Here is a 16976-nt window from a genome sequence, read left to right as displayed (position 1 = left end):
CTATCCAAAAGCTCGCCCACCGCTGCATCGATTCATGGCAGGACTAAGTATTATCTAGAGCAGGGGTAGGCAACCTATGGCACGAGCTGATTTTCAATGGCATTCACACTGCCCGGGTCCTGGCCATCAGTCTGGGGGGGGCTCTGCATTTTAATTTAATTTCAGATGAAGCTTCTTAAACATTTTAAAAACCTTATTTACTTTACATACAATTTAGTTAAATATTATAGACTTACAGAAAGAGATCTTCCACAAACGTTAAAATGTATTACTGGCACACAAAACCTTAAATTAGAGTGAATAAATGAAGACTCGGTGCAGCACTTCTGAAAGGGGGTCGAGCCCTAATCTAGACCATCCCTAACAATGGGTTTCTCTAACCTGCTCTTAAAAATCTCCAGTGATGGAGATTCCACCAACCCACTAGGCTATTTATTCCTATGCTTAACCACTGACAGTTAGGAAGTTTTTCCTAACGTCTAACCTAAACCTCCCTTACTTAAGCCCATTGTTTCTTGCACTGTCCTCAGAGGTGAAGAACAATTTTTCTTCCTCCTCTTCCTTGTAACACCCTTTAAATACTTGAAAACTGTCATGTTCCTCTCAGTCTTCTCTTCTTCAGAATAAACACACACATTTTTTCAATCCTCCTCTCACAAGTCTTGTTTTCTACACTTCTTATCATTTTTGCTGTTCTCCTCTGGATTTTCTCCAATTTGTCCACATCTTTCCTGAAATGTGGCACCCAGAACAGGACGCAATACTACAACTGTGGCCTAACCAGCGTGAAGTGGAGTGGAAAAATTATTTCTCATGACTCACGGTTCTTTCAAACTCTTTTGCTTCTCCAGGAAATCTTAAAGTAAGGCCTGTTTAACCAGCTGATAATGAACGCATTCTAGGCCAGAGGTCCCTAGGTTTGGGATCTGTTGCAAGGACTGGGGAACTTGATAGTTCTGGGGGAGATTGCGAATAGGTTACATGATAGTGACCTAGTCTGCTGATACCCACTGGAAAACTTCCCTGTAGAGTTTACATTTGCCTAGATGGATGAGCTAATGGCCATAACTATTAAATTGGCTCCAGAGATGCAGATTTTCCCTCTACTTAATGCAAAAACAGGACAGACTTACTCATGAGGCACCAGTTCTTGGTTCAAGTAGGCTATCACTGGTGAGTTCTCCAACCTGATCATGATTTATTGGACTGGATGGTATTTCAGAGAAACCAGAGCAAGCCTGACAACCCTAACTTCTAGTATACTGCCTCCTCCTGGAAGAACTAAACCTTCTGAACATACCCCAAGTGGGAAATGAGAATCATATCCACGGGCATCTATGAGGAGGGGAGGAAATCCTTCCATGAAGACTTGACTCAAGAGAAACTGACCAATCCACTCGGGTCTGAGAGGGCTTCCCTGACAGGAGGGCCTCTAGTTTGAATTGAAGAAGATTCCCAGTAGGTGAAAGACGAAGACATACCAGTTGTTGGCAGGCTGGCCACCTGTAAGGATATGCAGCTCCGGATGGATACCTCTGTAAGATTAAAAGCTCAAGTTGCTTGCAAGCCTGGAGTTGCATTACAGAGAGTAAGAGCTCTCTTCTCCTCCTCTTTATCTACTATGACTCCAAAATGGGGTGAGGGAGCTTTTCTCCTGGTTCACAACAAGCCCAGAGTTTCAAATGTGAGGAGGTATCCATCTGGATGCTGACTATTTAGCACTTTTGGACACAAATCCCTGAAAGAGGCCAGACATATAAGGCATTAAACAGACAGTTCGTCTGAGAGCAGCAGCTAATTACCATCAGCTTTTGTTGGACGCTTGAGGGGACAGAGGCAAGCACAAATGGTAGTGTGGTCTACTGCTTTATAGTCAGTCTGCTGAAAACATCATGAATGTCTGGTAAGCCAGGATAATGGACAGGTTTAAAGAAAATTGCTGAGGTCAATGGACAACAGGAAGTCCCTTGGTCATTTGCCCCTGGGGACAGAGTATAACAGGGACTCCATCTTTAACTGCTAAATTTAATAATTGGGTCAGTTATGACAGAACTAGGCTCAGCCTCATTCCCCAGATCATTCACAGACATGAAAGTATCTTAAGACTCATACCTGTTTGGTCCAAGGAATTGGCAAGATGGCTCCTAGCAGATGGGAAGAGGGTTTTGGTCACAGCGGGTCTGGTCTGACAAAGGGCAAAAGCAAGAGTAAAACTCCATTAAGTAGCTTACAAGAGCTACTTCGAGGACTCAGAAGATTCTAGAACAACCATGCAGGCAACAATAAATCCTTCCTCTTGGTACCTCTGACTCAGGAGGATCAGAAGGAAAGAAATAAAGCTGATTACACCCTCTTTAAATTAAGGCTCAGGCTTGAAGTTTGTTGCTAAAGCCTGTTAGTGTTAAACGTGTTCCTGACTACAGGCCAGCAGAGAGAGAAAAAAATAGGCTTATTCCTCTGGAATTAGGAAGATGGAGAGGGGATTATTTGCTCTGGTTTTTAAAAACTACTAGAGTAAAGAGATGTTTTCTGTCTGAAAAATCTTTGTAAACAAAAAAGTTTTGGCCAGCCATCAATATTTTTGGGCCATTGAAGGAAGAGAATACATTCTTTCCTCAGAAATGCACCCAGATGGGGTTGGAACTAAGGAAGCTAGAACGTTGTCTGTTAGTTGTATGGAGTCCTGGAATAATGTGGCTTAGGTTCTTCACTAGCAGAAGACATATAGAGAATTTCCTACAGACTAACCCTGCAAGTGGTGCAAGGTGGTCCTGGATAATTTAAATGTCAGGTATGGTAGGTCACTATAGGCAAACAGACATCAATGGGTGTGGAACGCCGTCCTAATTATGGAACAAGTATAGTGGGCAAAAGCAGGAGAGAGAGCTTCCTTTCTGCTCCTGCTCTCCAGTATATCTGGAGGCCAGATGGGTAAGGTGGAGCAATTAGCAAAACCTTTACCCAACAGGCTCCAGCTGCCTTTCCACAGGGAAGAAGCAGAGAGGAGGAGGAGCCTGGAAGAGGGAGCTGGGTGCCAGAATCATCTCTATACATTGGCTCCCTGCCTGACAGACAGAAGGAGAAACACCCAGTGTCTGCACTGGCAGAAGCAGCATCCCAGACAACTGAAATTCAACCCATGCCAAGTTATAATTTGAAAAGCAAGTAAGGTCTTCATAGGCCAGTAAAAACATTAAATAGGAGTTCAAAGTATGAAAAATTAATAAAACAGCTTGTTTTTGCAATAAGATCAAATTGGAGGGACAAACTGAAAGTGAAAAAGAAAAACCATACAAAAGAATGACTCTTGGCATAAAAATCTAATGCAGAGAACTATTACTCAACTGTGTGGTTTTTCTGAAGGCACTCGAGAGGCCTAAGAAAATATTAAAAATGAATACATGACAATATGTCATTTGATTCTTCTGATTCACCCAGAACACAGGAAAAGCAAATAGTGGGTATCTGTAATACAGGTATGGCTATCTGTCACAAACCACTGCACATCCATGTCTATACAGAGTAAGCTCTTGCAAATGATCAACCCACATCCCTTGTTTTTCAAAACAGTCCCTCTTTATTAGTACATGAGTATGTGGGAGAAAGAAGTTAAGTGTAAGCCACCACACTTAGTCCCAACATAGTTTCTGTGATGCTCTTTAGAAGTTCAATTCATTTAGTTCTAAAATCACACTTTCTGCCATCCAGCCCAGAAAGCTTATTGTTGAAAACCTGGGGTACATTCCTAATGGAATATGTTTTGCCTATGGGCCAGGTGCTTCCATCCCCTCATGCAGATGAAGAGAAGCAAAGGATATTGAGAAATAAGTGGCTCCGTTGCACACTTCTCTTCCCATATTGCTAGGAACCCTTTGAAGCCCCTCCATGTAAATGTAGTACTGAGACATAAGAACTGCCACGGTCCATTTTGCCCAGTACTCGGTCTCCAATGGTGGCCGTACTACAGTTCCAGTAGGAATGCACAGAACAGAGCAATTATGGGAGCAATCCAACCCTGTCTTCCAGTAGTCAGAGGTTTAGGGTCACCCCAAGCATGGGGCTACACTCTTGACCATCTTAACTAATAGCCATTTATAGGCCTATCCTCCATGAAGTTACCCAGTTCTTTTGGGAATCCAGTTATACTTTGGCCATCCTATGGCAATGAGTTCCACAGGTTAGCTGTGCATTTTGTGAATAAATACTTCCTCTTGTTTGTATTAAAATCTACTTCCTCTTTATTTCATTTGGCAATGGCAGGTTTTTGTATTGTGTGAAAGGGTTATATCACTTCTCTATTCATTTTCTCCACACCATTCATGATTTTATAGACCTCTATCATGCCCCCTTTAGTCAGTTCTTTTCTAAGCTTATCAGCCCTAAATCTTTTCAGTCTGTCTTCATATGGAAGCTGTTCCATGCCCTTGACAATTTTTTCCCCACTACTCTGAAACTCTACAGGAAGCCAAACTGACATTTAAACACACGCTCTCCTTTGGACTCATGCAAATTTTCTGTCGGAAATATACATGGTAGTTAAAGCTTGCAGAAACAGCAATACTCTACTCTGTGACTTCTAGTCCCACTGGAGCAGGGAGGTAATACACACCTATGGTGAAATGCCAATAGACTATACTACTCCTAACATAACCCTGATGCCAGAAGAAAATGCATCCAAACAGCTTCAGGGAAAAGGCTAACCCAGGATCCACACAGCATTGCTCTAACATCTCTCTGGACCCTTGCGATATGCATGCAGCATACTGCATCTATGAGTTCACAACCCCACCTATCCATCACCAACATTTAAAAGGAGTTTGCAACTCCCATTTTGCAAGGCAAACTTCAGAGTTCCCACAGCATTATTTTGTTTGTTTATTACAGCAGCATCTAGAAGCTCAAACTGAAATCAGGCCCCCACTGTGAGGGACACTATATAAACCTAATAAGAAACATTACTTCACACTGGGTTCCCTCCAAGCCCCCAACAAAGGGGAATATCAAGGTCTGCCTTTGGTCTCACCAGTCTGAAAGCCCAGTTTACTTCAGGGGTCTCAAATACACGGCCCACGGGGTTATTTTCTGCGGCCCGCAAGCTCCTAACCCCTCCCCCCCAGCATTTACCTAGAGCGGCTTTGGACCGACGCACATCGTGGCCAGGGCAACCGCGGCCAATGGGAGCTGCTGGGGGAGGTGTCTGAAGCAACAGCCACACACACCCCTGCGTCCCGCCTTCCCCAGGTTCCATCGGCTTCCAAGAGCGGTGCAAGGGCAAGGCAGGCAGCCAGCCTGTCCTGCTCCCAATGCGCGTTGGGCCGGAGCCTGCCCCCGAACTCCCTGCCCTGAGCCCCCTGCCATACCCTGCACCCCTCCTGCACCCCAACCCAATGCCATGAGCCCCCGCTGCACCCCTCCTGCACCCCAACCCCCTGCCCTGAGCCCCCTGCTGCACCCTGCACCCCTCCTGAGCCCCCTGACCCCTTGCTCTGAACCCCCCCACTGCAGCCCGCACCCCAACCCTCTGCCCTGGGCCCCCTGCCGCACCCTGCACACCCTGACCCCCTGCCACACCCCTCACCCCTCCTGCACCCCACACCGCAACTCCCTGCCCTGAGCCTCCGGCACACCCCACGGTGAGTGCAGAGAGGTTGGGGAAAGGATTGCCCCCTGCACTCACCTGTGGAGGGAAGAGGAGTGACACAGCCCCAGTCTGCTCTGCTTTCCTTGCCCCAGACCCAGCCGTGTCGCTGGGGGGCGGCTGGGGAAAGGTCCTGCACTCACCTGCGGCAGGAAGTGGAGTGCCATGGCTGGGAGCTGGTGGAGTCGGGGAGCCCCTCACCACCCCCAAGACCCTCTGTCCCTTATCAAGCCCCTCAGCCCCAGCCTGGCCAGACACTTATATAATTTATTGAAGGGATGGTTATTTTAAAATAAAGTCATGCAACTGGTAGTTACATACAGGACATTGCCACATTAAACTATATTGTAAGAATTCACCTATACAACTATTATGGAGCCAGATTCACAGATCCTCAGTGTCAGCCCAGCACTGTTATTTGAGTGGGGCTACACAGGTTTCCAGAAGCTGATGTAAAGACTCTGAGTAAAATCTAAGCAGCATAAACTAGCAGTACATCTTTTATGCCTGAATTTGCTTCATATAATGAAAGCCCAATTCTTGTAACACCACTTGACATCAGAGAACTGATTTGTTGGACATATGTTCAAAAATCAAATTTACATCTATATCAGCATTTCTCAGTGGTATACAATAAAGGCTAACTTTTCCAGCACTATGACCTATTTGACCATTTGCTTGCCCTGAACATGAGTCACTATCCCTACACTACCAGTGGAGATTTCCTCCTGAGAACACAGATCATGAAGAACTGACACATTATTAATGTGTTTTTGTTTGCTTCAAATGATTCACTTCAGTGTAGAATACTAGAATTACAGCAAGAATTCCTAAAGGTACTTATAATGAGGAAGCTCTCAGTGGTTTGCATTAAAAAAAAGAGTCACATGGTAAGCAATACTCCTGAATTCCTATTCCAATTCTAGGGCCTGATCCACCATGCACTTTTCATACATGAGCAATATCACTGAAATAAATGGGTAACTGTGCTTGAGCACTCCGTCCCACCTCCCATCTACATATAATTTTGCAGGCTCAGGCTTCTAGTCAGTGTCACTTTGCCATCAGCTCTATAGCTGAATTGCTTCTGTACAACAATGAAGAACAAGACTCAAGCTAGGCTGAGAGGAGAAAGGAATGAAAGAAATCAATGTGAAAACTGCTAAAAGGAGGATTGATAGAGATGCCGTTTGCAGCCCCCATAACTGTCAAAAGAAATGTGTATGTTATGCAAAGTCAGAAGTGAGCACTAATAAAACGCATCTGAAGTTCAAAAGCCACTCTGCAATTAAACCATTAAAAAAAGCCACTGAGATGAATAATTCAAGCTGAGTGGGATACAAGATGGCAGAGTAGGAAAAACTCTAGTGAAGTTTCCAAAAGCACACCACAACCTCAAAGCGAGGAATGACCAAGGAGTCCGTTCAGGTATTTTTTATGCCATTGATGCTCTCTCATCATCTCATCCTTTAAAATCTTGGGATGAATACACAGGGCTAAGTTTTAGAAAGAAGCCAGAGCCATTAAACACCTCTGCTGGAAGTATAAGGACCACCTGGTGACAAAGCAGATATATGATGGTCAAGAGAATTAAAATGGGCTGAGAACATTCTTCAGGACACAGAGAGTCACAAAAGATTGCATGGTAGAAGGAAGAGGAAGCAACACATTGATCTGACATCTTTAGTTCAGTTCCTAGATGCATGTATTATTAACATCAGCTCATAAACAACCACAGTTCTAAGGCGGAGTATAACTAAAATACATTTAAAAAAGGACTTAAGACTACATTAGAAATGTATTAACAATAGATCTCTTTAGTGTTACTACAGTTGTGAAATTGCATCTGATCCATGCATTATAGTACAAAACTACACACACAAAGAAGCAAACTGCTTGAATTCTACTTACTTTTATGCCAGGATTATAGCAACATCATAACATTATCAAGCTGGTGGAATAGGTGACAAAAAGTAATTATTTCATCTCCAAAAGTGCCCAAGCACAAAGGCACATACACCCCTTTTCCACATAGCTGCTCTTCCCTATCTTAAAAAACAAAACCAGAAACAACCCAAAAACACTTCACAACAGCATATACAGCAATGCAGGCATCACCGTTCAGAATGTGTTAGTCAAAGATTCATTTACAAACAGTTAAATTAATCCCAGACTATTCCAAATTATAACAAGCAACTTCATATAAAACCAAAGGAAAACTGGAATAGTCATTTATTTGAATTTTGTTTTCACATCTAGATTTGCCTTCATTTTCCACACTTACCTGGTCTTTTTCATGGGGTAGAAGGCTTACAGGAGGAAGAGAAGCTGGGAAAGCACTGGAATATTTTGGAGTTCCTTTACTGTCTAAAGTACCATAATTCACCCTATACTGAGGTCCATCCTTTAATAACCTCCCATTATTTACAGCACGCTTGGCCCCCAGTCGTAATCTCTGCTGAAAGACAGGGTTGTTGAAAATACTTGCTAGGTCATTTTGACTTCTCAAATATTTCTCTATGTTTTTCAGAGAGGAGCCATTTGGTTCCTGAAGCCCTTCGATTGCTCTTCTCAGTAGTTTATTCCAATCCACACTACGAAGCTCATTAGAGGTTCCTCTAGATCCCTTAACAGATTTAGGAAGAGTGCCAGGTTTAACAGACGAAAAACGCCCAGGATTATCTGGGTCCTTGTAGGATGCAAGGCCTTTGTTGGTAACTTTAAGAATAGAGCCATCTTGAACACTTAGTTCCAACTGTTCCGAAACAGTTTTCTTATCTAATCCATGTGAAGCGCATACAGCATGACAAATTCTTTCTTCAGATGGTCTTTGCTTTTGCTTTTTAACCTTTTGTATAGCCTCGAGAATCCACTCTGTATAAAGTGGGTTTGCAAGTTTTACCATGGTTGACCAATAATATCTTCCAGCCAAAAGTTACCCATAGAGGTTCCTCCTTATTCTTTCAACAAATCTTTCCAAGGTTGTTCACAACTCTAAAACAATCAGAGGGTTCCACATGCTGTTTAGCAGCTTCTCATAAATATCCATCCTTCAGGAGTCAGAAGAGACACAGAAACACGTGCTGACTGAAATTCCCTATTATTTTACCAACTTGGAAGTCTAGAAAGACTGTTCCTGGTGGTACGGGTAAATCCTTATCAGGGAAGATAAAAGCTTTAGAGAGAGAAGAAAAAACAAAAAACAAACAGTTAATGCTGAAATAGATACAAATTAGCAATGGTGTCATTTTTTTAGCTTGGACATGCTCCAGTAATGAAGCCTCCATGTGACTTTTTAAGAACAGCACTTTCTTTGCAAAATGTGTTTAAGAATTGCACACTTCCCTCCTCTTTTAGAAAGTGCACAGAATGCATAAATTTCTACTCATACCCAGTATAACTGTAATTTTTTGGAGTCCCAATTCCCCAACCAATTACTCACTGATCAGTTCTTAAAAGGATTCAATTCAGTTAAGTCTTTCCTGATGGAACACTTGTGGTCAATAGACCTTCTTGAAGCCCACCACTGTAAAACGTAAACACCATACATATGCACTATAGTCTTGTAATTAATGAAGAAAGGATCAGCTGCACCTGTTAGGCAATTCATTGATAAAGTGCCCTTTGTCAAGCACTCCCTCCTTTTCAACAGGTTACAAAAATTAAAAACTACCTGTTTTGTCTGATTAGTTGATATATTAGTTTAATCACAACCACCACCAAAACATAAGTACTATATGACTGATATAGTGCCCGTAACAAGTATCAATGTCACAGTATGTATAGGGATAACCATACACCACTGAGCTACCATTATATCTGAGGCTGAAAACAAGGGCCTACCTGTGCCAGCAATACCAGAGCTTCTTAGGAAGTAGGAACTTTGCCAATGGAGTGACAGGACAAGTCTGAGATAGGCATAATGTAATTACATTTATAATTCCTATTTTCAGTATCAATACACATATAAATGGTACGTTTAAGTCAAGTGTTCTATGTGGCATTTGGCTCAAGACACAAATTTGCTCCAGTTTCTTCTATTGAGTGATTACATGACCTCCAAAGTTAGTTGAAGTTTAGAATACCATAAATAGTTTCTTGGTAACTCATTTTGTGTCAAGGTGTTAAGCAAATAAACATACCCATACACGGAGATGAAATATACTTCATTGTTAAGATTATTCTGTCTCATGACAATCTTCAAATCTTAAAAATAGGTGTTTAAAAAAAAAGTTAACGAACCACTTCTGAGGACATGCCCTATTATACCCAGCTTTAAACAACAAACACCACTTGATAGGATTAATACTTTGATAAGAGATAAAGTAGAAAATAATAAAATACCACCACATGGAATAGAACTCAACATTTAAACTGACTGTTCTCTTGACAAGTAGATGATTCTCCAATTCTCCAGAAAAATCTAAATTTAAACAAACAAATGTGTGTGTGTGTCAGCTGTTGAGGCAGCACACAACTCAACAGCAAACTGCAAAGCTGATATTAAAATCTCATGTAAAAAAAAGTGGCTTTTGCAATCAAGTCTGTCTATCCAATAATAATGAGCTCACCTTGTTCTTTTAAATAAAAATATTCTTGATCTATAATACAACTGAAAATTGAGTATATGGTATACTGTATTAGCAGAAAATGGAATTGCAATTCCACAGGTTATATGTATCTAGCAGCTGTAATTATTCTAATCTTCTTACAAGGTTGTAAGTAATTTTCAAGAGGAGCAAATAGGCATTTGTTGGGTCTTACATTTTTCTTCTTTCTTTAAGTTTCACCTCCAGATCAGGTCTCATGTGGTAATCCTGCTGGGCAGTAAATAGTGGAAGTGTGGCCAGTTACTGATGAATTTAAATGGCTCTAGACCAGAGGTTCTCAAACCATGGTCCATGGACCACCAGGGGTCGGCGAGCTCCATTCAGGTGGTCCGTAGATAGTTCCCTCTAAGGTGAGACAATGAAGGACCCACCCACATAATTCTTGCAGTCGCGCAGGCATGGGTCCATAAATTAGGTGCCTGGATCCTGGAGAAGACACACATGTAAGGTGAGGTGGTGGTGCAGCGGCCACAGAAAAAGAGGTGACTTTCCCCAGCTCCAGGGCTGTGGCTGCCAAGGAGAGACAGCCCCCCTTCCCCGCCTCAGTTCTGTGGTGGAGGAGCGACCCCGCCAGCCCCCGTTTCCCAGCCCCAGTTTGGGGGCTGCTGTGGTGAGGGAGAGAAGGGAGACACTTCCCTTCATCCCACTATCCAGCCCCAGATTGTGGGCTGCTGTGGCAGGGAAGAGAGGGCACATCCATTGCACTAGAAAGGTAAGACTACTGATATTAAAATATGAGTTGTGTGCTTTTATTTGTAGGAAAAGAACTTTAATTATTAAGTATATATATATACACATATTATAGAGCTTTTATCCAAAGCATTTTAGGTTTGGTTGGGGCTTAAGTAGTTCTGAGATTACAAACACAAATTCAACAGATGGCCAAAATAAAAAAAAGACATTCTGAATAAAATTATATAGGATTTGGATATCACACTGACTCCTATACTGAAGCTTCTTGATCTAAACAGACTGGCTAGTGAAAAGGTAGCCCCACCCATTCAAAGTTTAATTCAAGTCCACACTAGTACACAATCCACATTACTTATTACTGTTTGAAAACTGTTCTGCACATTTGAAAACAGACTGCTGTAGCTAGAAGTATTTAAATATAAATTGATATTCCATTGTGGAAAGGGTTAAGTTTAAGACAGAATGTCTACTCATGGGAGCCATGCTCTGATTAACTACACAAGGAAGGTTCTAATATAGTTTCATTTTGGAACCACGTAGCACGTGGATGAGAACTGTGGGTGAAGACCATTTCAGACATAGCTGCAATGCTCAAATAGGGAGAGAGCTTTAGGCTGAAAACAGCCCATGCTTTAATTTTTGAGCATTTCTGAACCCTGGAAACTGTCTTAAAAAAAAAATCCCACAAGTCAATATACCTTAGAAGTCACACTAACACCATTTTATAGGGCTTGCCCATATCCTGTAATAAAATTTTGAGGGAATTCCTTGCAGTGGCAAGAGATTCCTATTCAGCTAGGAGTCCTGTGGCACCTTATAGACTAACAGACATATTTGGAGCATGAGCTTTCGTGGGTGAATACCCACTTCGTCAGAGGCATGTCCATAGCTACATTTCTTTTAAAAAGGAGAGGGAGAGAGAGAGTTATTGAGTTGTGTGGCTCTAGCATGGATTTTCCATAGGGATAAAGGTCAGTGCCTTAATTAAGCCCTCAAAACCATAATTGCCGAGTCATACAAATTTGCCACATTTTAAATCTACTCAAGTTTATACTACATTAATGGAAATGGTATGGTAGTTCATACGACATTAAATTCCAAACCACCCAGTGTAAGTTTTGTTCTAACCTCTGAGGATACTGATGAAGCATATCAATATAAATACTGTAACCTGTGAGTTACAGGAATTTTTATTAGCCAATGGCTCTGGCAGAGGTGCGTGCAAGCTCTAGGCTACTGCTAATTCTGACTACACTGCTGTGACACTCTTGCAGCAAGCAGCAGAGTCACATTTTTACCTGTTTACTTTAAATTCCCTGTGTCACACAACCTCCTGCATGCTAGCACCTACTAGATCAACACTGGTGGAGTGTATCCAGAAGTCCAGGAGAATTTCCACTGTATATGACAAGGTTTTCTCAATGGAGAAACAAGACTTCTAAAATTAACTTGCTCCAGAGGTCCAGCAGAGCCTGAGTTTGTTAAGCTTCAAGGCAATACTTGTGCAGTAAGGCTTCTGAATGACTTGTTTAAAAATTTAACAAACAATGAGTGTTATTCTGTTGGTTTGTCATGGTGTGTATTTAATTAGGCAAAGCACACAGACACCTTCACATTAGGCATCAAAAAGGTCTACTGTAAATGAAACACTTAATAGAAAACAAAAATTTTCCTCAGAATATAGCCCAGTTCAGTGCTTTTGTGTCTGGTTTGCCTTACTTGATAGAAGTTTTAACTTTTTTTTTTTTTTTAATTAATTTTTTTTTTCCAGAAATTGGAAATATTGGTAGCAATTATTAAGCCAAGTCTAAGACAACCAAAAATCAGATATAGTCTTTCAGATTCAAACCCCCAGTACATACTCAGCAAAATATGACTCCAAGAGTCTTTTCAAAGTTAAAAAACAAGTGAATACTGCAAGATTCAAAATAAAGCTACAATTAATAATTTTGCAAACTATGCTTCTCTAGCACTGCTAAATCCAGATCAAAGTCACATACATTTAAAACTCAAAACTGCAATTGTTATTTGGCTAAAAAAGTTTGTTAGCAACTTCATTTTATTATGTATAATAGAATTACCAATTTTCTTGGTGTCCACATTAATCTTCCAAAAAAAAAATCATTAAGTAATATTCTATTAAGACTTTCACAAACTCCAACAAAGCAAGGATTAGTTTCACCACCATAATCTTAAATTGGGAGGGACCAGTTCCAAGTCTCTTGGTGGCAGGCATTAACTTAGTGGTTCAGCAGCCTCACACTGTGTATTAGGGTTTCAGTTTCTCAAATGCTCAATTATGCTTTGTTTTGAAAGTCATAGCAACTTTGATTACTTTTAAAATGCAGTATTTTAGAAGCCAAGTGGTTAGGAGTCAGTAATCCTTTATATGTTCACAAAATGTAGCCAGACATTAATATTGAGCATGCAGATACAGGAGCTCTGGAAAACACAGTAGCTTACCTTGCAGTACAAGAAAAGACATCTCTTTTCAATGGTTGGCCTGTGTTTAAATCAAAAGCTAGGCTAGATCCAAAATAGTTCCAAGATCATAGCTTCATTCTAAAAATTAAGTTAAGTTGTGAAAAACAAATCTACTGTAAGGCTAAAGCTAATTAAAGAATACCTTGACTGAACATGTCATTACAGGATTATAGGATTAGTGACTATACTCAAGAATGACATCTTTCTTTAATCCAAACTAGTATTTGGATCATTCAGAAGCAATTCTAGTTCCAGAAAACAAATCGTTTGCTTAAATGGAAAGAAGTTTTAATTTAGCTGTTCTTTTTCATAAGAAAAACAACAAGCTTTTCACACACAGATCTAAAAAAAAATAAAAGCTCAAAGTTATCGTCAGTTGTTTTAAATATTATGCACAAGTTTTTAAAATATGATTTTAACTGAATAGATGGGGGGGGAGGGAGAAAGAACAGAAAAGACAGTGAGTTGTGCAACCTGCTGGTGACCTGTAAAGTACCATTTCATTCAGCTCCTTCCTACTTGCTCTGTTCACAGACAGCAGGAGCAGCAGCAGGCCAGCTCTCTGCTGCAGCATCAGGGTCAGGTAAGGATTGCAGCAGGAGCAGAGAAAAGAGAAAACTGCCATTGCATTAAACAAACTCTCTTGGCCACACTCCTTTCATCCAGCCCATTATTTAGAATTATGCAGCCCATAAATTCTAATTCTTTCCTACCATCCCCACAATTCAAGATTCAAGACATAAGTTTCCTTCTCAAAATAAATACAGCCACAAAAGAAAAAATCAGACAGGGGGACTCCCAGGTCATAAGACACCGTTTAAAGTAAAATTATTCAGATCATGGAGCCAGTGATTTCTTTTCTCTTCACATGGTATATACCTTTAAATTATGAAAAGTGAATAAACTAGTACTTGTATAAACTCTAGCTAACTGCAAAGGGAGAGGCACTAGCAACTCTAGCTGCAAGAAACAGATTAAGGGGTTATTTAATTTCTTGGAGAGCAGCATGTGTATATCAGGATTTGATGAAGTGTCTGGATGCTACAATACCCCACAAACCAGCATAAGATCACACATTAAAACAGCAACAACATGACAGAAACATGCACCACCACCAGCAAGCAGCACTACCACAACCTGACAGCAACAAAACTAAACGTTTGCCCTTCACACCTTCCCCCCCCCCCGTACATTTTTAAAGCACTGAATGTGCTACTACGACAGCGATTTCAGGTAATCAGCGACCGGAAGGAGGGAATATTTTGACTCTCGGGTTAATCTGGGGTGGATGCTTTTGTTGGAAATATATTTTGAGGGTCTGGGAGTAATTTTAAGGTAAAGTTTTTTTTGCGGGGGGGCGGATTTGTAATTCCCAGTGAGAGAAGTGACAAGTTTTGGCAGGGGATGTATTTTAAACTAAGTGTTTTCAAGGTGGAATTTTTGAGGTTGCATGTTTATTTTGAAATGCACAATATTTTTGCAACCTGGGGTGGGGAGGATGTATTGGCAAGTCTCAGTCGGCTATTGTAGGGGGACGCTTTATTAGGAAGAGAGATGAAGGGTGTCATTTTATTTTAATTCTTAAATCCTCCCCCCACCGCCCCATTTTAATGCACAAACGTTCTGCACGTTTTATCTGGCAGGGCTGCAGAACCGGGTGGGTGGGGAGGGCAGCATCACTGTGCAGCTGTCCCCACATGAGGCGGTGCCTGTGTGTGTGACATGCCCTCCCCTCCCCTGGGGGAGGGATGCTGTGGGGACAGATCTCCCCTCCCCCTCTCAGGGTATCACTCACCTCTGCTGGGATCAGGGCTGGGAGGGGGAGGAGCAACCTCCAGGTGCTGCTGCTGCTGCTGCTCCCCCTGCTGCTGGCTCTTCCCCTTGCTGCTGCTAGGCTGAAGCAGCTGCCGCCACTGCTGCTGCGGCTGCTGGCTCTCCCCCGCCCCCAACTGCTGTACTCCCCCTGCTGCTGGGCTCACCTAAGCCGCCGCCATTTTGTTTCACCCTGTTGTAGTTAACGTGAATCCGACATGACACTGATTACAGCCCAATGGAGTCTCATTAAAACCTTACCTACCCCCCCTCCCGCCTCGCGCGCCCCGCCCACCGCCGCCCGGCATTGGGCCGCGCCGCACCAAGCTCATTGGCCGCTCTTCGCTGTCCATCACCAGCCCGCAGGATAGGCGCGCCGCGCCCAGCAGCCAGCCTGGTTCCCCATTGGAAGGTGATGCGTGCCAATCACAGACCACGCCCCTTCACACACACACAAGAAACCCCGCCTACCTGTCAAGGGGGAGGCACTGTGGACAACCATTGGCCGCTGCCGCCGCCAAATACCCGCAGGAACCCGGCTAGCCCCTGCCCCAGCCTTGAACTCTACCGATTGGCAGCCGATTACTAGTTAGGGCGAAGAATCTCGCAGCCTTACCCTTCTATTGGCTACCGCACCCGTCAATCTCACCTACTTCCCACCCGCGTCCCCAGTCACCGTCTACTCCTGAAGTTTGTTCGAGAGGTGAGCGCTGGCAAGCGACAGCGACGGCCGCTACTGAGCCAATACTTCAGGGCGGGCGCGCGACACACACTAATACACAGCGTTAAATATTGAGCTTCATGCGCGTGCTACGGATCTTGCCACTCGTACGGGCGGGCGAGATAGACCCTGCGTGTTGTCTCAGCATAACCCTGCCGAGGTGCCTGGCACTAGCAGCGGCTTCGCGCGCACGGACGCAGCCCGCACCACGGAATGGAGGGGGTGAGGGGTACAATGACTCCCAGCTCCAACGCCACATGCAGGTCTCTGCAAGTTTCTCCATGCAAAGCACAAGAACTTCCCTGTCATCCCTTCTGCTAAGGAACGATTACAACCTACCCGTACAGGGTGGGCGCATGCAACACACAAAAAGCCAGCCACCCTCTGCCTTCCCTCCCCCACCCAACCAAGCCATCCCCTCCTCTGCAACATGCACAGGGACGCTGCAATGCTTTACCGAGCACAAGTGTCTGCAAACACGTGCATCAGCCTCCAATGCAAAAAGAAAAAAAAAAGTACCCAGCGTACTGACAAGCCCCTTGCAGAGAGAGAGGAGGTAAAGGGGGTTGTTATGGTAAACTGCAGCCTGTCACCTAATACAAAACAAAACCCATCGCATGCTCCCTGTTATTCCCATCACCCCCATATAAACTCCTGTGAGTCTAACCTCTGGTGCAGGTTTCCCCCCTTTGCTTGCAATGACCTCCTTTCTCTGGCTGTGTGTGTTTCTGCAGCAGCGGTTCCTGCGGAATGTGGTGCCCCTGAAACGCGATCGCGGCTTCTCTCTCTCTCTCTCTCCTGGCTGCAACCAGAGCCAGGAACACAACAACAACACAACCTCCCCCTCACACATATACAGCGAGGAAACGCAGCCAGGAGAGGCAGACAAGGAAGGTGGGGGGAGGCTTGAGAGATTCCGAAGTTAACGGATTGATTGCATCAGTTACTTTTTCTAAACTCCTTTGCAAAAGGGGAAAAAAATAATATATAGAGAATACCTTGGCTCCCCTCCTCCTCT

At 43.1% G+C, this 16976-nt stretch overlaps 1 protein-coding gene across 15 annotated transcripts in view; it reads right to left on the bottom strand.

Annotated features, from left to right (window-relative positions):
* KAT6B (lysine acetyltransferase 6B) overlaps nucleotides 1–16678 on the bottom strand; it is a 200977-nt gene extending 184299 nt beyond the window's left edge. For 3 of the 15 annotated variants that reach the window (XM_075072767.1, XM_075072777.1, XM_075072781.1), the window contains exons 1-3: nucleotides 15221–15500; nucleotides 13405–13444; nucleotides 7923–8813 (exon numbers count right to left, since the gene is read on the bottom strand). In XM_075072767.1, coding sequence (XP_074928868.1) covers nucleotides 7923–8543 — 621 coding nt within the window. In that variant the 5' untranslated portion in view covers nucleotides 8544–8813; nucleotides 13405–13444; nucleotides 15221–15500. Of the gene's footprint in view, nucleotides 1–7922; nucleotides 8814–10005; nucleotides 10062–10402; nucleotides 10675–13404; nucleotides 13504–15220; nucleotides 15509–16625 lie in introns of those variants that run through there. The other 12 variants (XM_075072766.1, XM_075072779.1, XM_075072775.1 and 9 more) reach the window with 10 other exon arrangements.
* Nucleotides 16679–16976: the final 298 nt, after the last annotated feature.

Source organism: Chelonoidis abingdonii, chromosome 15 (assembly GCF_003597395.2).
Source record: "Chelonoidis abingdonii isolate Lonesome George chromosome 15, CheloAbing_2.0, whole genome shotgun sequence".
Lineage (NCBI taxonomy): Eukaryota > Metazoa > Chordata > Testudines > Testudinidae > Chelonoidis > Chelonoidis abingdonii.
Note: the sequence above shows the minus strand (reverse complement) of the source record. Positions and strands in the feature narration are given on the sequence as shown.